We start from the raw sequence: 21,986 nt of genomic DNA, 5'->3' as shown, positions 1-21,986 counted from the left end.
AATTCAAATTCCCGTCCGGGCTTCCTGGCATAGGTTTGTCGTGTTTTCTCCAAAGTCGAATACCAGCATGGTTCATTGGAAATGGACACGGTACATTTTTTTACACATAATTCCCCAATCCGGTCTTGTGCTCCGTCTCTAATGTCCACGCTGCGGCAGGACATTAATACCTAACCTTCTTCCCTTGCAAGTAGCAGATATCGAAACCCGATCATTTGGGTGGAGGCAGGACTCTGATCGCTCTGTAACAGAGACTCAAATCTTGGTTTTATGTAGGTCTGAAATTAAAATTACATTGTAAACGCATCATTGGTACTAGTAACTATCATTTTAAACGAAATCGTTGAAGCTTACAATCATGGAGATGACAGTGACCCCAAACTGATAAAGGGTGCTGACAAATCTATTCTAAGAATAATCTGAGGCGAAAAAAATCTAAGAGATTTACAGAAATTCCACTGGCTATCTTGGGGAAGTATGAAAGGATTTTCCACCACGAGCAAATTATGGACTATTGATTTATTGGAAGTGATAACGTTGTGGTTCTGTGTTCGCTGTCCGGAGTAGTACCTACCGAAGCTGCGAGCATTAGGTTAACGTAAAAACAGATGAAAAAGGAAAAAAATCCCGTGACAGCACCTGCCACAAGCACCATGAATTTGAGCAGTTAATGAAACAGTGTGTCGTCACACCGTTGCCTAACTGGCGCAATGTTTTGATGGACTCAACAGATGAAGGGCAACAGGTAGATTTCGTATTCCTAGATTTCCGAAAAGCTTTTGACTCGGTGCTCCACCGCAAACTATTAACAAAGTACGAGCATATGGAATAGGTTCGCAGATATGTGAGTGCCTCGAAGAGTTCTTAAGTAACAGAACTCAGTACGTTGTTCTCGATGGCGAGTGTTCTTCAGAGACAAGGGTTTTGATAGGAGTGCCACAGGGAAGTATGATAGGAACGCTGTTGTTTTCTGTATACGTAAATCATCTGGCGGATAGGGCGAGCAGCAATCTACGGCTGTTTGCTGATGATGCTGTGATACACGGGAAGGTGTTGGCTGTAAGTGACTGTAGGGGGACAGAAGGTGACTTGGACAAAATTTCTAGTTGGTGTGATGAATGACAGCTTGCTCTAAATGTAGAAAATTGTGAGTTAATGCAGATGAGAAGGAAAACAAACCCGTAATGTTCTAATACAATATTAGTAGCGTGCTTCGGACACTCATGTTGTTTAAATGTCTAGGAGTTACGTTGCAAAGCGATACTAAATGAAAGGAGCATGTAGGGATTGTGGTAGAGACGAAGAATGGTCGGCTTCGGTTTATGGGGAGAACTTTAGAAAAGTGTGGTTCATCTGTAAAGGAGACTGCATGTGGGGTTCTAGTATGATCTAATCTTGAGTACAGCTCGAGTATTTGGGGCCAGCACCGTGTCGGATTGAAGGAAGACTTCGAAGCAATTCAGAGGCTAGCTGCTAACTGTTACTGGTAGGTTCATACAACACGAAACTATTACGGAACTCAGTTGGGAATCCCTGGAGGGAAGGCGACGTTCTTTTCGAGAAACGATCTTGAAAAAATTTAGAGAACCTGCATAAGAGAAATTAGGGCTCATTCATAGGCATGTAGATAATATTTTTTCCGTCACTCTGTTTGCGACTGGATGAGAAAAGGCAATAACTAGTAGTGATACGATTGGAAACAGTCAAGATGAGGGCGCCTTATACGGTGGTCTGATCATTCCCGATGAAAAGCTTTTGGTGAAGGAGCGGGCATGGAGCAGCGTGATTCCCCAGTACTACTTAAGTCCATTCCGCAGAACTACTAGTATACTTAAGTCCATGTGATAATGAATCACTCTGGGTTGAAACTTGTCTAGGTGCTACACAGTATCAGGGATATTCATCAATACTTCCTTAGGCTTATGTTTGTCTTACATCACGAAATGCAAATTTTATAAAGCGTGTGAACAAGAGATTCATGATCGTAAATACCATATTACAGCGATTTTACTCAGAAATAAAAGGTGTTTTACAATGAGAGGCAAAAACATCGCCCGGCCCGAATGATTTAGAGTCCAAGATAGAGCACTGCGCATTCCCCAGATCAGAAGTGCCAGTGTTCACAACTCTGGCGGCCTGTAGAGCTTCAGCTTGATGTTTACATCGTTAAATAGAAGCAATACAATAATTAGGATACAGTATTTGTCGAGACTCATTGTAACTTAACTCATCGTATCATTTCTTTTGAAAATCATTATTCGAGCACGTAGAAACGGTTGAAACATAAGAACTCCACGTCGGTAGCATTACTACAACGACGAGCGTTTCACATCTGTCTCAATGGCTGAGTGGATTACGCTAGTGGCAGTGGATAAGAAAACTCCAGCTGCACCATTTCTTGTAGAAAGATTTTCTTCGCTGAAGTATCGCAAGCAATATACAAAGCTATTTGACTTTATCCTTTGAATCACATTTTTACTGTAATATTTCGTTATATAGCATTTTCATTGGCACACATTTACTAATTATTATCATGCAGTTACAAAAAAAAAAGTAAATTAAAAATGAAAAAGCAAATTACAGACCCGTCGAACATATCCCTCGGGAGAAATTTTGGCCGGCCGGTGTGGCCGAGCGGTTCTAGGCGCTTCAGTCTGGAACCGCGCGATCGCTACGGTCGCAGGTTCGAATCCTGCCTCGGGGATGGATGTGTGTGATGTCCTTAGGTTAGTTAGGTTTAAGTAGTTCTAAGTTCTAGGGGACTGATGACCTCAGATGTTAAGTCCCATAGTGCTCAGAGCCATTTGGACCATTTTTGAGAAATTTTGGTAATAGTTAGGACAACGCCTGGAGAGGGATAGTTCATTTCGTTTTTTATGGTAGAGTTAAAGTGGCGGTGCCAAGAAGGGGTAAATATGATTTTCGTTTCTTTTATTTCGGAGATTAAGCCTAGCTAGATGAGAAAATAGAACAAATAGGTAGATAGGCTGACGGTTTACGAACGTAAACGACGCGCCTTCGAATCTGAGTCACCGGTCATATTTTTTATATAGACCTGTGCAGGTAATATTTGAAACCTTAATTATCTACAAATTGTGCAGTTATAGGCTTTTATAGGTTCCACATTCCTTCAAAAGATCCCGTTTCGTGATAGTCTAATCTTTAAACAAACAGACAAGTGGACAAAGTAAAAATATTGAAAATAGATGTATTTATTTGTAATTGCTTCGACCGCCATCTGGTGTCCCTATGGTTTTCAGTTAAGAGAAACGTATCAGCTGATTGGAATATGTCGTAGGTTTGCTTCAAAATGGCTGATGTGAATGTTTGCGAGCGAATAATTGCTGCCTTTGAAAACGGTGTTAGAGCATCTGAGAAAGGACTTCGTTATGGTGTTGACGCTTCCACAGCAAGGAGATGGCTTAAACGATTTAGAGATAGTAGTGAGGTGGTGAGACGTCCAATATCTGGAAGACCACGAGTCTCTACTCAGAGACAAGATGAATAATTGGTCAGAAAGGTCCAGAATGGTTCTTTGTCACTCATTCGGAAACTAAGGAGAGCTTCACATTTCTCGAACTCGTCGAGAACTGCTCTCAGAAGATTAAAGGACCATGGGATCAGGTTCCGCCGTGCTCTTATCGAAGGACCGTTGTATGACGAATAAGCCGTGGATAGACCGGAAATTGTGAGTTTCTGAGAAGATGTCAATTGGAGGGAAGTCGATAAGATGTTAAACCTCAAGATTCCTTCAATGATAAACGACTGGAAACGTACTGAATATGACACTCGCATACTAATGTACCCCTTCCCACACACACACACACACACACACACACACACACACAACCATACAACTTCCTGGTTTACGAGCAGCGTCACTTCGAATAAAACACTCGAGTTTTAGGTATCTGTCCCCACGATCGTCATCAGGAGTTAAAGCGTACATCTTCCTTTACGACCAGTTCAAGCCAGTGCAAAATCGTGCCTGCCTAGAGGATGTCGCCAATTCTGCAGACGGCTGTGACAGCACTTATCGGTACTAAGCATATCCTTTATGAATGCACAGAGATATCCCTTACCTCGAATATGACTACTAGAAGTCGTCGTATGATAAAATGAGAGCAACATTCGATTTACGTGTTGTATGCAGAATGTCTCACTTACAAATCTCTTCCCATATTAACTATGTTATCGAAAGTATCCGAACACCCATTAGTGGACATTAATATGGAGTGTGTTCCCCATTCGCCTTTACGGCGGCTTGAACCCTGCTGGGGATTTCCAGTGAACTGTCTGAATGTCTGTTGAAAAATGCCAGCCCATTCTGCCTCAAGATTCAAAACCAGAAGCGGTACTAATGGTGTATGTTGGGATCTGAAGTGAAGTAGACTTTCTAACTCATCCCAAAGATGTTCTATGTGCATCAGGTTGGAGCTCTGGGCAAGCCAGTCCATTTCGGGAATGTTGTTGTGCGCATCTCATTTCCTCACAGATGCTGCTTTATGATAATGTGCATTGTTGTATTTATGTTAGGGACTGAAAACCTCACGGATGCAAGATCGCACATGAAATATTCTTTATTTGGATGGACTACTAAATTTAGCTAGCGGCCTAGTCATCTTCAGATCTAAAATATAAAACATTTTTTTTTTCGTGTTGACGACATACAACAGCTTACAGAAAAATGGTTGAAATCGTTCTAAGCACTATGGGACTTAACAGCTGAGGTCATCAGTCCCCTAAACTTAGAACTACTTAAACCTAACTACATCACATACATCCATGCCCGAGGCAGGATTCGAACCTGCGACCGTAGCAGCAGCGCGGTTCCAGACTGAAGCGCCTAGAACCGCTCGGCCACCGCGGCCGGCACAGCTTACAGAACTGCACATAATACTGTAGCAGGGATCAGGAGTGTATATATGAATTAATTAGAAAATACATACCATCATACATTCTTGATTAGTGTTAGTGCCTTGATAACTCCTCACATCGTTAAAATCTTTCTTAAAATGACAACATCAATACACGACATAGTTAAAAGAACTTCTCATCGTTTGAGGACAGTGTAATTGGACGATGGTCATAAAACTGAAAATGTACGTTAATATAGAGAAGAGTCAGTGAAAATAGCGGTATTTGTATAAGAAACTACCCACCAAAATAAATGTAAGAAGTGTAGTCTTACCAACGTTATTATGCCGTTAAAGCTTTGTAAGTGATACAGTTAGTATTTATACGATATGATGTAAATACTGATTGTGACACTTACGTATTGTATTCTAGCTGCTGAATTATGAGAGTAACTAAATTTAGATTTTGGTTGTTCTTGTAAGGAATGCAAATAAAATTTATCTCGACAACACATCCAATTTTATTGACTTCTACCTAGTATTACAACCTTCAGGAAAGAGCGATATCTGGACAAGCTCGTGAACCTCTATTAACTGACTCCGATTTAAACGCAAGTACTTAGTGAACCGTGTATTAGAAAATGCTGACATCTATGCTGATTCACCGTGTTGTCTTTTACTACTCGTGTATCCGATTTTCCATTCTGATTTATTAAGTGCAGTAAACATCAGCGTGTCTTCTTCCTCATCAGAATGGGACTATCGTCTGAGATCTAAGGTTCAGTCCTTGTTTCACGAGGGAACAGTGCACGATACAGGCTAAGGTACTGTCGCTCATGTCAGCCTCACACTGCATCGCGCAGCTATTCCTGCACAGCAATATCCTGCCTCTCTTGAGCAGCAAAACTCTTCGCGTACTATAAGACGTGCTTGTCGTGCGCAGGTGCTGCGGCTGAGCCGTCAGACGCCGAGCGAGGGCGGCATGACGCCGACGGGTGGCGTCGTCAACCTGATGACCAACGACGTGAGCCGCTTCGACAAGGTGGTGCTGTGGGGCCACTGCGTGTGGTGCATCGCGCTGCAGCTGCCGCTCATCGTGTACCTGCTCTACACGCAGGTCGAGTACGCCGCCTTCGCCGGCGCCGCCTTCATCCTCATCATCACGCTGCCCTCCCAACGTGAGTACCGCCGAGCTCGTTCCCAAACTCATCTCCTCCAGGCCGATCGCCTTCCTGTTCCTCCATCCTACACAGAAGTCACAACACACCCTCCAGATCCATCTCAACCAGTTCATCTCCTTCTTCAGATCGAAGCTTCTCTAGATGATTCCTTCGAGATAGTGTCCGTCCGAACAGGTCTCGGAAGGCGCAACGGTACCGACCAATCGCCGAGCAGAAGTTAGGCGTCATTGGATGCGGATATGGAGGGGCATGTCGTCAGCACACCGCCCTCCCGGCTGTTATAAATTTCCGTGGCCGGAGCCGCTACTTATCAGTCGAGTAGTTCCTCAATTGGCCTCAAGAGGGCTGAGTGCACCCCGCTTGCCAACAGCGCTCGGCAGCTATGACGGTTTCCCATTCAAGTACTGGCCAAGCCCGGCAGCGCTTAACTTCGGTGATCTGACGGGAACCGGTCTTACCACTGCGGCAAGGCTGCTGGCATTCCTTCTATATCCCAAGCAATATTTATAGGACTATCCACCTGTATCTTCCACCTCCGCGAGCACTACTTATCCATTTAAGACGAACCCATCCTATCAACAATCACCCTCAAATGTCTTGCACTGACACTTGATAGTTAACTAACACTTGGTTTCTGCTTGTGCAATATCTCGATAAATGGATAGCTGAGGATTTTTCTTAATATTGTTCGAAACCTTCAAGAGAGCTTCTGATATTCTTAGAGCTAGATGTAGGATATTGCTGAGAACAGTTACCCGTGAGGTGTTTGCACTCACAGTAGATCCTATAATTATTCGCATTGCCTGAGTTGCACCTCTGTCTTCTTAATGTAAGCGTTATTGATCCATGTCGAATAGCAGTATTCAGTGACAGAGTGTGATAGGAGTATCTTCTTAGTGTATGCGTTATTAATCCATGTCGAACAGCAGTATTCAGCAACAGAGTATGCTATTGCTTAGCATGTTGTTAAGTAATTCCGTGAATTTACCTCATGGGATCACACTCAAGAATTTCAAAAGAAGTCATTCTCGCCAACCCTGTCATAAGCAATTGATATATCTGGTAAAATCATTAGACGATCAATTCCAATTACAAAATGATCTAGAGAGAATTTTTGTATGATGTGAAAAGTGGCAATTAGCGCTAAACAAAGAAAAGTGCGAGTTCATCCACATGGGTACTAAAAGAAATCTGATAATTTTGGGATATACGATAAATCGCACAAATCTAAAGGCTGTCAATACGACTAAATACCGAGGAATTACAATTACGAGCAACTTCAGTTGAAAAGACCACATAGATAGTATTGTGGGGAAGGCGAAACAAAGACTGCGCTTTGTCGGCAGAACACTTAGAAGATGAGACAAACCCACTAAAGAGATAACCTACATTACACTTGTCCGTCCTCTGTTGGAATATTTCTTCTCGGTATGGGATCCTTACGAGGTAGGATTGACGGAGGACATCGGAAAAGTTCAAAGAAGGGCAGCTCGTTTCGTGTTATCGCGCAATAAGGGTGAGTGTGTCACTGATATGATACTTGATTTGGGGTGGCAGTCACTGAAACAAAGGCGGTTTTCTTTGCGGCGAGATCTGTTTACGAAACTTCAATCTCCAACTTTCTCTTCCGAAAGCGTAAATGTTTTGTTGACAGCCATCTACGTAGGGAGAAATGGTCATCTTAATAAAATAAGAGAAACCAGAGCTCGAAATGAAAGATTTAGGTGTTCCTTTTTCCCACGCGCCATTCGAGATTGGAATGGTAGAGAAGTAGTTTGAAAATGGTCCTAGAAACCCTCTGCCAGGCACTTAAGTGTGAATTGCAAAGTAACCATGTAGATGTAGATGTATATGTAGATCATAGATCCAAAAAGACAAGTACATTTACTGATTTCTTCTCATATTTTCGCTATAAGTAGCAAGAGACAGTACCAGATCGTTACAACTTCTGCCTGATCTGACGCTGTTTGTACTAAGGGATATGTTTGTGGATGACTTCAAAACTTTTGTAGTAGATTAGACGCTCGAACAGATGGTAAGCGACCCTTGGAAGGGCTATTGGATGATAGCTTTCCACTTTTGTGAGATTTTTATTGGGTTCCAGTATAGCTAATACTTTTGTTTTCTTCATCATAGGTGGAAAGTTTCCGAGTTTTAGTATATTTGAGGAGAAGTTGATAAGCCATTTTACTGTAGCTGGCTCACAGAGAGCTATAAATTCGGGGTATATTCCGTCAAATCGAGCTGCTTTTCCAAGTTTCATAGTTCTGATCCCATTTCAAGAAGAGGGACTGCTGTAAAGGAAAAGAAGATTAGGATCTAACGTGCCTCGACGATGAGGTGATTAAAGATTGTGCGCAAGCCGGGACTAGGGACGGATGGAGAAGGCAATCGGCCTTGCCCTTTCAAAGGAACTATCCCGGCATTCACCTTAAGCGATTTTGATAAATCACAGATAATCTAAATCTGGAATTCTGGACGAGGATCTGAAATCCCGTCCTCTCGAATACGTGTCCAGTGTCTTACTACTGAGTTACTTCGCTCCGTTACATGCCAAGTTCGACTACGACAGCTCCCTTGTTTCTCTTCTTATTTACAATCTTGGTATTCTGTCACGTCTGTACCAACACATCTCACCGACCTACAAAATCTCCTTATCCTCTATCAGCACATCTTCAACAGTCGCTCTCTCCCAGACAATGAAATCCATCCTAACTTCTGTCCATCCTATACGAAGCGACTTCAAATCGAGATGCTTTTCATAGTTTTCACAACGAAACTCTGCCTCGAAGTCTGTCAGAAAAAAACTGGTCATATGTAAATAACACCGGCGGCAAAACACAATCACTATCTTCATTGTACGATAGCAGTTTTACGTTACTGATGACATAGCCACTAAATCTGTGTCACTAAACAACGTTTTTCGAAGTTCCTTCACCGATGAAAACGAAGTAAATGTTCCAGAATTCGAATAAAGAAAAGCTGCAAACATGAGCAACTTAGAAGCTGATTTCCTCAGAGGATCGAAGCAACTTACTTCAATAAAGGCAAGTCTTTTACTCCAGATTACGTACCAGTTAGGTTATTTTCAAAGTATGCTGATATAATAGTTCCATACTTAGTAATCATAAACAATCACTCTCTCTACGAAAGATCCGTAGTATGGTTCTGGAACATATAGTGTGTTCGAACATTACGAATTACCCCGAAGAAAACGATTTATTGACACGTAGTCAGCACATCTTCAGAAAATATCGTTCTTGTGAAACACAACAAGCTTCTGATTCCCTCGAAGTAATGAGTGCTGTAGAGAGGGGTTCTCGAACTGAATCCATATTTCTAAATTTCCAGGAGGCTTTTGATAGCGTTCCTCGCAAGAGGAACTGCCTGTCCATGGAGTATCGTCTCACTTGTGCGACTGGATTCGTAATTTCCTGTGGGGAATGTCACAGTTCGTAGCAACTGAAGGGAAGTCATCGAGTAAAACAGAATTGATATCAGGCGTTCCCCAAAAACGTGAAGCAGGCTCTTTGCTGTTCTTAATCTACGCAAACGATTTAGGAATAATCTGAGCAACCCTTCTCGATTATTTGCAGATCATGCTGTCATTTACCGTCTGGTAAAGTCGCCAGAAGATCAAAAGTAATTACAAAATAATTTAGACGAGACATCTGTGTGGTGAGATAAGTGGCAGTTGACAATAAATAATTAAAATTGTGAAGTCACCCAGATGAGTACTAGAAGGAATCCATTAAATTTCAGTTACATGATAAATCACCCAAGTCTCATGGCTGTCAATTTAACTAAATATCTAGGGATTTATCACACAGAAAATATTGTGGCGAAGGCAAATCAAAGACTGCGTTTTATTGGCAGAACGCTCAGAAGACGCGACAAAAACTATCATCTGATAGTGTATTTATGTGCAGTAAGGGATCTTATCAACTAGGATTGTCGGAAGACATCGATATATTTCAAAGGACGTTAGATTTTTTGGATTATTAGGGGAGGAAATGTCACGATATGATACACGAGTTGCTGTGGCAGTCATTAAAACAAATAATTGCGGCGAGATCTTTTCACTAAATATCAATCATAAACTTTCGTCTCGGAGAGGAGAAATGATCATCGCAATAAAATAAGAGAAATCACAGCTCGCAAGATAGATTTAAGTGTTCGCTTTTCCCCCACGCTGTGCGGGTGCGGAATGGCACGGGAATAATCCGAAGATGTTTCGACAATTCCTCTGCCAATCACTTATCTGTGAATTGCAAAGTAGTCATGCAGATGTAGGAAATCCATCTAAGTTTCACTTAGACTCCTTTCCCTCCCCCCCCCCCTCCCCCCTCCCCGGCCTTCTACCCAATCGAGGCTTCTCATCCTCCCCGACCGTCCACTTTTCCTATCTGCTTCATAATCATGGCCTGGTCTCGTCTGGTCCTATGATAGATGCACGTTTCCGTACCATCCGTCCTCCCACATTATGCTGATACGTATGTTATTTCTCCCATGATGCTAGATAATGTGGAATACAGCTGTAAATTATTTTAGGTTGGAGCGCACAGCCTACTTTCATAGAAATTTTCTTCTCATGTGTTTGTTGTTTATTTTATTTTATTTATTTATTTTTTGCAATAGACTTCGAAGTTTTTAATACCTCAAGTTGGAGCCATTTAAGGCCTCAAAATCGATTGAAAATAAAGTAAACAACAAACATAATGGGTGGAAAATTAGAATTAAAGTAGGCTGTCTGTTCCAAAACAAGATCGCCATGTTGCCTGACTTATTGACTGCTCAGACTACACTGCACTGATTTCATTATTTTATTTCACATTGTCTATTTCGGGACGTAATGACCCATCCAGAATCACATGTGACTAAAAACTCAAATACATCATCTTTTTCACGTACACTTGATGCTGGCCTAAGATTTTCCGAAACCGATGAAGCAAAATAAAATAATTAAATTAATATAGTGAAGTCTGAGTAGTCATTTAAGTCAGACAACATTAAATTACTGCTGCGTGTCCTTCAAAACCACCAGTAACGATGTATCGACTTAAAACTAATAATCACGTCCAAACCCTCACGACTTACAGCTTTCCCATAACCTACGACTCTATATATCAATCAACCTAGTGTTTGTCTTTCCAGTGCAGGTGCTCTATATTCACCACCATGCGATACTGCATTACCAGTAACATCTTTCTCATCTATCTCCTGATTAAAAAAAAAAAGAAATTGCGAATGTGTACACTTTTAATATCAGTCGGAAAATCCGCTCATTGAAGTAAAAGCACTGCCTGTAAAAGGTGTCCAGGTGTCCAGGTAAATCCCTGGATTGGCAGGCAGCTATCATTTCTCAGAATAGTCAAGCATTCCTGGATTGGTAAGCAGCTATGATTTCTCAGAATAATCAAGCCACTTATGTTGATCTGATGGTTCTTGTGTAAAATATACAATGGAAGCAGCGGGAAAGTTGCGTAGTCTAGCTGGTGTACGTGTCTAAATTTTCGTAACTGAATCTCTACCAGCGATTTACAATTGTCTTAAAGACTCTTCATCTAGAAAAGAATTTAGAAACACATTACTTAATTCTTTTGATGTATTTTTGTACGTCGACTTGGTGAGAAACGTGAACACAAGATTACTAGTGAGGAACAGGTTGTTCATGCGCTTTGTACGTTCAGGAAGAGGGGGTTAGAGTGGTATTCCTCCGACATCTGGGCAACTGAATCAACTAATATATTGTGCCAATTAGTTGAGATGGGTTCTTCAAGAGGTTAATATTTAAAGTATCTTGAATTAAGTTGGAAAGAAATTCTGCTTTTATACCCACTGTTCTGCTATTGTCTTCAGAATCTGTACGAGATCGGAGTGGCGGATGAACAACATTATAGATCCAGTTCTTAACATCTATGTAGGTTAAACAAAATATTAAAGCTCTTTTCCTAAGAGTATGCCAGTGAAAATTCTGCAGCATTTCTGTTACTTCGTAAGATCTGACTTAGTCTGTTGAAGGAGACATAGTGATGTGCGTTATTTTTAGTTGTCTTGATCCCAATAAAAATTACAATTAGCTGATTGCCGATTTCGGTTGATTAACAACCATCTTCAGATCGATCTTACTAAAGAATCAGTGCCAAAGTAGGATACTGTCCAGAACACCACCGTTAACTAAGCGTAACTCAGAATCATTTATTTTCCCTATGAAAAGGAATCTGTACCTGATTACAGTGTTGGACAATTCTTCGTTACACGTCAATAGCAAAAAAATGTTCAAAGTGTGAAACCATCATAAGAGTCTTTTGTGTTTTTCAAAGAATGAATAGCAACGTTTGAAATCATCAGAAAAGATCGAAACATGCCTGTAACTTTTAACGCTGTCAGAAGACTTTTCTGACGGTTTCAAACGTTAACAACCAAGCTTTGAACAAATTTTGCTGTTGATGTGATACACTTAGTAACGATGATGTGGTCAACATTGTACTTAAGTACAGATTCATCTGTAAGCACGATTCTGAGTTACACTTCGTAGGGATGATGATACGGTCAACGTTGTCCTTAGGTAGTGCTTTTTCAGTAAGCATGATACGGAGATAATCGTTAATCAAGCGAAACTAAATCGGAAAATTATGATCTTATATTTTTTATTGCGATCAAGACCACTAAAATTTTTAACCTTTCTGTTGCTCTACAACATCAATTGGAGTAGCTTCTGATGATTCGGACTGTTTTTCTTTGCATACCTTCGATGCTCTTGTTAATCCAACCTGAAAAAACTCACACACTCGTTAAAAGTATTTCAGTACGTGCCGTAGAGGTGTTTTGCAAACTATTTTCTATCTACACGCCGTATTTTTTCAGTATTGTAGCACTACAGACAAGTTGTCTATGTAGTTTGCCTGCAGTATACCCCATGCTATCATTACATTTCACATCCTCGTGCATTGTGAGTCCAAGATATTTTGTATAGATCAGCTGATACCAGTTGTGTCTCATGATTCATGTAGCCAGAGGCCATTAATGTTTACGTTTCGTGAAGTACACAACTTTACGTATCTCTGCTTACCACTCACTCTTTATCAACATCTGATTGGATATTACTACGACTTTTGTCTGACAGCACTACTTCAAGGACAATAGGCCCATTTCCGAAGTACGTAAGATTAAGGCTAGTGCTATCCACTAAGTCATCAATGTAGAACAGTAATGGGCATTTTACAGTGACATGGGCGAATACTTTAGCTTCTTCTATATATCGGGGGTTACACTCCACCCAAAATAAAGTGCAGCGTTCTGCCTGCCAAGGAATCGTCAGTACAGTGATAAACCAGGCTAGATTTCTCGTTTGATTGTGTGTTCACCAGGAGAACTTGGTGTGGTACTATAATGAAAGCTTTTCAAAAGTCTGCTAGGAAACACCGAGGCCACATCGTTACGTCGCAAAGCAAGAGCAGGCGCTGTTTTTTTTTCTTTTTCTTTTTGTGTGTGTGTGTGTGTGTGTGTGTGTGTGTGTGTGTAAGCCTTGCTGGCTACTGTGGAGAAACTCCTTAGTGAAGTAGGTTATTAGTTGAGGTCTATGTGATGCTTATTCGTTACTTATTCAGTTTATTTACAAGTTTTTCGAACCCTCTATGAACTTATTCTTAAATTTTTAGTCTCGTTGCCACATCTAAAAGGTAAAGATCCGCGGTTCTCTTCAGCTTTTGTGGTTGTTTTTCATTCATACTGAATGAGTAAAATTAGTGGCACGAATCTCAGTGTTTATTTGCATCCAAACGAAACGTATGCTAACACTAATGTAACATGAAAAATCCTAAATTTGGTTTGAAATTAGTGTTGCTAATTTAAGATTTTTCTTACAGATGCAACAAAAATTATAAGACAAATTAGAGAATAAATAATTTATTAATCTAGGTGGCGTACCAGGGAACTAATTGGTTCCAAGTGCCAATAAGAAAGTGTTTATTTCAGATGCCAGTAATACTGAGACACAGTTCTTTTTATTTGTAGTAATACAAATACCGAAATACAACAGTAATGTTTTAACTAGCACAACTGCAGTTAACAAAATACATTTATCATGTTCTCTAAATTTTTACTGGAAAATAACAAAATGACTTTTAGTAATGTCTTTGTTTCTTAATCAGCGCCATTCTTGGGATCACATGTTGGAACGTTCTCTGTGGAAGTCCCTGTGCAGTTGAGAAAGAAATGGCAGCTTTGCAGCTGATAAACATGGCTGGTCTCTCAGATAAATTACAACATCTCATACATCAGCCATCGTCTTTACTCTTTGGAATTCGTTGACATTTCTCCATTCTGTTTTAGAGTAAGCATTTTAATATTTATTTCATACGGATGAGAATGACACTTTCATCGTACTGTTTTTTCCTTTTTTGCCTATTTTTGAAACCCAAATTGTCTCCTCCCCTTACAAAGATATTTTATTGATACAAAGAAAAGGTTACATGCCTCTGCTTACGACATAAACTGTGGATCAATTAATGGAGAAGAACGTGAGGCCTGGCACTTGGAACCCCAAAGGGAAGCACTACTTGACGTAAAGACCATGCGCCACCTAGTAAGTAATGTTTAAAACATTTTCTCCATGACCTGGCAGTTGAAACGAGTCTAGAGATAAGCAATGAAGAATCGAGAACACGCTTTTTGTGAAAATAATGGCCGTTTGAAATTTTCGCTTTTCACATATAATCTGCAAGCAATCTTGATATCACACTATTATTTCCCCCTTCCCGTTCCATTCGCGAACAGTGCGTGAGAAGAACGAGTGTCATTTAGCCCCCACATGAGCTCCACTCTCTCAGATCTTTAGGGACGGAACAGTAGATTAGTTGGCTGAAAGAGGCGGCAGTCGTATATTTAAGAAATCACAGTGGAATTAGTTCAACAGGATTGAGGGCAATTACGTGAAATCAAAGTAGAAATGGGCGGACGTAAATCTGCAGTTCTCTTTTCCCAAACGGGAACCCAGTGCTTGACACGATAAACTATATAGCTCGCTCGGTCTTTGTGCACGAAGATCTGCATCGCGCACTGACGAACTCCGACGCATTGTTTATGTTACTAAACCGCTATACCGAAACCCAGTACCAGCTGCAAGTTGCCTCGCTAAGGGATTTAGGAGCAACAAAAATTTGATTTCAATATTTCGCGTACTAACTGGCCAAATTTGAAAGTTTAAAATGCTCTTATAATCTACTCGTTAAGAGGTACAACATTATGTTAAAATTTTCACACAGTAAGACAACTTCGTTTAGATGCGTAAGTCAAACAAACTCCAAGAAAAAAGACAAAAAAAGAACGCGAAGCACCATCAAGGAATTACCCGAACAGGACGGAAATCGGAAGATGTGATGGACACATACAGACAAACAGATGACTACAATTTCAGAAAAATTGGAAGCTTTATTCTAGAGGAAGAGCTTCACAAATTTAGCAAGTCAGTAAGACGTTGGTCCCTCCCTGTCCCTTATGCAAGAAGTTATTCGGCTTGTCATTGGGTCAAATGGTTCAAATGGCTCTGAGCACTCAACATCTGAGGTCATCAGTCCCCTAGAACTTAGAACTACTTAAGCCTAACTAACCTAAGGACATCACACACATCCATGCCCGAGGCAGGATTCGAACCTGCGACCGTAGCGGTCGCGCGGTTCCAGACTGAAGCGGCTAGAACCGCTCGGCCACTCCGGCCGGTTCGACTTGTCATTCGGTGATAAGAGTTGTTTGATGTCCTCCCGAGCGATATCGTGCCAAATTCTCTCCAATTGGAGCTTTATATCGTCAGAAGCGCGAGATAGTTGGAGGGCCCCGGCCATAATGGTCCAGACGTTCTTAATTGGGGAGAGATTTGGCGACCCTGCTGGCCAAGGTAGGGTTTGGCAAGCACGACGACAAGCCGTAGATACTCTCGCCGTGTGCGAGAGTAAAATGTAATCTCAGAACGGCTTGCCATGAAGGAAACAAAAGGGAGCGTAGAATATCGTCGACGTATCTGTGTGCTGTAAAGGTGCCACGGATGACAACCAAAGCGGTCCTGCTATGAAATGAAACACCACCCCAGACCATCGATCCTGGTTGTCGGGCCGTACGGTGGGCGACAATGAGAGTGGTGTCTCGTCCCTGTTCGGAGTGTCCATGCACGTCTTCCCTGGTCATCGGGGCTCAGTTCTAAGCGGAACTCGTCACTGAAGGCAGCTCTACTCCAGTCAATGAGATACGAGGACGTACGGAGACGCGCTAGACAGCAGTGGGATGCCAATATGACTGTCGCCCGCCATACGGCACTTCGTGGATTGTATTCTGTCGTGTTATTTATGTAAATGAGGTACATAAAAATGACCATTTGTGCCAAAACAGTCTCGCTTTTTCGGCGTGTGTTGCAATTGCTGCCATATTAGAAAGAGCTCTTTCGTTTAGTCTAGTAGACAATGACAAAACAGACGTAATCAAATCTAGAAACCACACCAATATTGGGTACTATTCGTTTTAACAACTTTTTCAGTATTAGACAATGACATTTGTTGTAGCTAAGCGTTTGATGAACTTTGATCAGGTAATAGATTCTTTCACTGAAAGGAAAGCATATCGTGTAAAGCTGTAGGAAGATTAGAGAGAAAAAAATGCTGAGACCTAAGGATTGAAGAAACACGTACTGTCTTCCTTGTCTCTTGTCTTCACTTTTATGATTCCTATATTTAATTCTATATCTCACAAAAGAGACCGTTATTAGCTAATAATCAATAAAGAGTGCAAATTTTATGAAGATTTCTTATTCTTCCAGTCACAAATTATCCCTCCCAGTATTGGTTCAAATGGCTCTGAGCACTATGGGACTTAACATCTGAGGTGATCAGTACCCTAGAACTTAGAACTACTTAAACCTAACCTAACCTAAGGACATCACACACATCCATGCCCGAGGCAGGATTCGAACATGCGACCGTAGCGGTCGCGCGGTTCCAGACTGTAGCGCCTAGAACCGCTCGGCCACCCTGGCCGGCCCACCCAGTACTAATTGCGAGTTTTTTTAAGGGGTATAGGACGTCAAACCGGCCGACGGGAAAGCGGGTGAGGCACCACAGGAAATTTTAATGTCCACTGTCTGAATTCCGCAGAGCGAAATACAGTTACGTGCGATAGAAGAATGCTGTGTGAAGAGGCGTGGCACTGCACATTGGCACACTTAAGACCGAATGACATGTCTTACATTTCCTCGATAGTGTGGGGTGCCGTTTGTTTTCTTAGCAGGGCTCCTTTGGCTGTGATACTTGGCACCGTTACTATACAGTACGGTGATACGCTATGACCCATTTTGTTGCCCTTCGTGACAAACCATCCTGGGCTTACGTTTTAGCAGAATAATGCCAACTTGCACGCGGTGAGAGTTTCTACCGCTTGTTTTCATGCTTGCCAAAATCTACCTTGCACAGCAAGGTTTCGGGAACTTCCCCTATTTGAGGAGTTTTGGAGTATTATGGGCAGGGTGCTCCAAGCAACTCGGCAATTTGACGATCTAACGCGCCAGTTGGACAGAATTTGGCACGATTTTCCTCATGAGGCATCCAACAACTTTATCAATCAATGCCAAGCCGAACAACTGCTTACATAAAGGCCATAAGTAGGCCAACGCGTCACTGACCTGCTCAGTTCTTGAAGCTCTGTCTCTTGAATAAAACATCCAATTCTTCTGAAATTGTCATCATTTGCCTTTGTCTGTACATTTACATCACTTCTATCGGTTTCCGTCCCATTCGGATTGCTCGTTCGTGGTGATCGTTCTTCTTTGTCGTAGAGTGTACCGGGTGATCAAAAAGTCAGTATAAATTTTAAAACTTAATAAACCACGGAATAATGTAGATAGAGAGTTAAAAATTGACACACATGCTTGAAATGACATGGGGTTTTATTAGAACAAAACAAAGAAAGTTCACAAAATGTCCAACAGATTGCGCTGGACAGCAGAACTGCTACCGTGACGGGTGAGAGATACACCGATATGTTACAGAATCGCATCATGCCCAGCCTGGCTGATAAACACCTGCTGGAACGTACGATGTTTATGCAGGGTGGCGCTCCACCTCATATTGCTGGCCGCATGAAAGATCTCTTGCGCGCGTCGTTCGGTGATGATCGTGTGCTCAGCCCTCACTTTCGTTATGCTTGGCCTCCCAGGTCCCCAGACCTCAGCCCGTGCGATTATTGGTTTTGGGGTTACCTGAAGTCACAAGTGTATCGTGATCGACCGACATCTCTAGGGATGCTGAAAGACAACATCCGACGCCAATGCCTCACCATAACTCCGGACATGCTTTACAGTGCTGTTCACAACATTATTCCTCGACTACAGCTATTGTTGAGGAATGATGGTGGACATATTGAGGATTTCCTGTAAAGAACATCATCTTTACTTTGTCTTACTTTGTTATGCTAATTATTGCTATTCTGATCAGACATATCTGTCGGACATTTTTTGAACTTTTGTATTTTTTTGGTTGTAATAAAACCCCATGTCATTCCAAGCATGTGTGTCAATTTGTACCTCTCTATCTACATTATTCCATGATTTATTCAGTTTTCAAATTTATACTGACTTTTTGATCACCCAGTATTTAACACATTAGCCCACTCGTAACGCAATCAGGCGTTTGAAGCTTATGCGTGGGAAAGCAATTGTTTAAAGAATCAGTGGTTTACTGGTGTTAGTAGAATAGCGTCTGATAACTCGCCGAGGTTTTTGCTTTGTAATCAGAGACACTGTGGAGTGCCTAGTAGACGCGGTGTAGTTCCGTGAAGGGCTCTTATCTGGGAGGATGCCGGATAGCCGGTGGAGGGCAGCCTTTCCGGGAATGCTGACGCCGCGTCGCAGAGTGGCAGCTCGGACAGGAGAGAAACAGCAGACGCGGCGCCCGCTGGGGGGCGTGCGCGGCACGGCCCGGGCGATAGCGGCACCGGTTGAGTCAGGAGAGCACTGGTGCGTTCCGCACCACGCGCTTTTCCAACAACCTGCTCTGCTCCACGGTCCTAATTTCCGCTCGATAAGCGCCAGGTGGGCGCGATAAGATACCGTGCTTTGCGTGCAAGCCACTATGACAGTATTCTTGGGTTTGCTGTCCCTTTTAACGAACAAAAAAAGCACAACTCTTTGTGCCTTCAGCAATTACACGACCGCCTGCTGCAAGATCTGCTACACAACGTGAGATAAAACATGGAATTTTTTGTGAGTTATTACGATAGGTTTGATCCTTCCTGCCCGGATTTCCTCTCCTGTACCAGTCCGTCCATCACACAGTAATACATTCAGTGCCTTCAATTACTTCAATGACACACCGCTTTGCTGAACTCAAGGACGAAATTAAGTCGCTATCGTAATACATGTAACTGTCAAGACACGCAGCTCTATGAAACTTGGACCTTACATAGAAAGAACTGCTACAGCGTAGTACACAAGGTAACTGAAAGAGATGTGCATTGAGACGGAAAGAAATAACACTTTCCTTCGAAGACAATAATTACATGGAAGTCACTGAGATTTATAATGGCCCCCTGCACATTACAAAAGACAGGTCATGGTCCGTAATAAGGTGTGTGACCACCACGAACAGCAATGAATTCTCTTCAATGTGCTCCCATGGTGACTATAAATTGATAAGGAGTTTCTGTGGTAGAGCGTCCCATCCCTCCTCCAGCGCCGTGGACAACTGTTGCATGAAACTTCGTGGCTGATTAAAACTGTGTGCCGGACACAGACTCGAACACGGGACCTTTGCGTTTCGCGGGCAAGCGCTCTGCCATCTGAGCTACCCAGAGTACAGAGTGAAAATCTCATTCTGGAAACATCCCCCAGGCTGTGGCTAAACCATGTCTCCGCATTATCCTGTCTTTCAGGAGTGCTAGTTCTGCAAGGTTCGCAGGAGAGCTTCTCTAAAGTTTGGAATATAGAAGTCGAGATACTGGAAGAAATAAAGCTGTGAGGACGGGCGTGAGTCGTGCTTGGGTAGTTCAATTGGTAGAGCACTTGCCCGCGAAAGGCAAAGGTCCCGTGTTCGAGTCCCGGTCCGGCACACAGTTTTGATCTGCCAGGAAGTTTCATATCAGCGCACACTCCGCTGCAGAGTGAAAATCTCATTCTGGAAACATCCCCCAGGCTGTGGCTAAGCCATGTCTCCGCAATATCCTTTCTTTCAGGAGTGCTAGTTCTGCAAGGTTCGCAGGAGAGCTTCTCTAAAGTTTGGAATATAGGAGTCGAGATACTGGAAGAAGTAAAGCTGTGAGGACGGGCGTGAGTCGTGCTTGGGTAGTTCAATTGGTAGAGCACTTGCCCGCGAAAGGCAAAGGTCCCGTGTTCGAGTCTCGGTCCGGCACACTATTTTAATCTGCCAGGAAGTTTCATATCAGCGCACACTCCGCCGCAGAGTGAAAATCTCATTCATAACTGTTGCATGCTCGACAGTGCAGGACGACATCCCGCAATACGTCTCGCCAACGAAACCAACACGTGCTCGGTAGGATTTAAGTACCAGCTTTTGGCGAGAGGTGGGAACACGTAATGTACCCAGGAACATGACGAACGTGATCGTTTTGGTGGTTCAGGTGTTACAGTGTGGCGAGGTATAATATTGCATGAGCCTGCTGACGTCCAAGTATTTGAACACGGTACACTGATTGGTCAAAGTTATTGTGACACGGTACTGCTCCTAAAGGTGCGTCTTTTCAGGGGTGTTTTCGCACCTAGCTTCGTTTTTATCGGTGACAACACACAACCGCATCGAACTGCGCCGGCGGAGCAGCTCTTGGAACTGGAGGATTGTCGTTGATTTAATTTCTCTCCCCTTTTCCTCTAATTAAATCACATTGATAACGTGTGGGATGCGCTGAGGAGACCTACTTTAGTCTAATCATTGTCTCCCTCTGATAACGTATTTCTTTCAGCTATCTTCGATACTTTATTCTAGCAGTTCCTTCTACGTATGGTCCAAGTTCCATCGAACTATGTTATTTAGCAGTGACGCACCATGCGAAAGTTACTGTCGTTCTTAAGTTTGACACAGAAGTTTGCATTCATCTCTGTCTTCCCTTACAACTTTTAGCCTTTACAGAACTCTCTTGTAGCACGAATATTATCCTAAAAATGATTCAAATAGCTCTGAGCACTATGGGACTTAACATCTGAGGTCATCAGTCCCCTAAAACTTAAAACTAACTAACCTAAGGACATCACACACATCCAAGCCCGAGGCAGGATTCGAACCTGCGACCGTAGCGGTCGTGCGATTCCAGACTGAAGCGCCTAGAACCGCTCTGCCACAACTGCCGGCTAATGTTATCCTCTTTTGCTTTAACAAATTTCCTATTATTCTGTCCCTTCTACTCGGGGATATCCACAATTCCTTTCCTTGCTGAGCGTCCAGACAACCTCTTCATTCTTATCAATTCACACTTAATTTTCAGCATCCTCAGACGCTTCAATTCTCTTCTTTTTCCGTATTCCTACAGCACATGTTTCGCTTCCATCCGACGCTGCGCTCCAGACGTATTATTTCCAGCAATTTCTTTCCCAAATTAAAGCCTAAGTGTAATACTAGCAGTTTTCCTTTGACGAACAATGTTCAGTTTCCCTCAGCTGCTCTGACTCTTACGACCTTTCCACTTCGTCCTGATGCCATTATTTAATTCCAAGGGAGCACAATTTTTTTAGTTTGCCTACTACGAGGTCCCTCATGCTGATGTTACGTTTGTGACTAACCTCATTTCTGCTGTTCCGGAACTTACTATCTGTTTAAGAACGCCTACAATCTTTTCTTGCAAACTGAATTAAACCCACTGAAATTACAAAAATGGAACGAAAGCGAGTGAAATAAATGGCATGCGAAAATATCCGTAAAGCCGTTTAGAAGAGTCGAACTTTCAACGTAATTTGCGCCAT

The 21,986-nt window shown here is 42.4% G+C and overlaps 1 protein-coding gene across 1 annotated transcript in view; it reads left to right on the top strand.

The window, feature by feature from the left end:
• The window catches only part of LOC124775110 (ATP-binding cassette sub-family C member 4-like), a 365,777-nt gene that overhangs the window by 142,527 nt on the left and 201,264 nt on the right, over positions 1-21,986 (top strand). The window contains exon 5 of the mRNA XM_047249941.1: positions 5,800-6,034. Within this exon, the coding sequence (XP_047105897.1) occupies positions 5,800-6,034 (235 nt within the window). The remainder of the gene's footprint in view (positions 1-5,799; positions 6,035-21,986) is intronic.

This window comes from Schistocerca piceifrons, chromosome 2 (assembly GCF_021461385.2).
Source record: "Schistocerca piceifrons isolate TAMUIC-IGC-003096 chromosome 2, iqSchPice1.1, whole genome shotgun sequence".
NCBI classification, from domain to species: domain Eukaryota; kingdom Metazoa; phylum Arthropoda; class Insecta; order Orthoptera; family Acrididae; genus Schistocerca; species Schistocerca piceifrons.
Note: the sequence above shows the minus strand (reverse complement) of the source record. Positions and strands in the feature narration are given on the sequence as shown.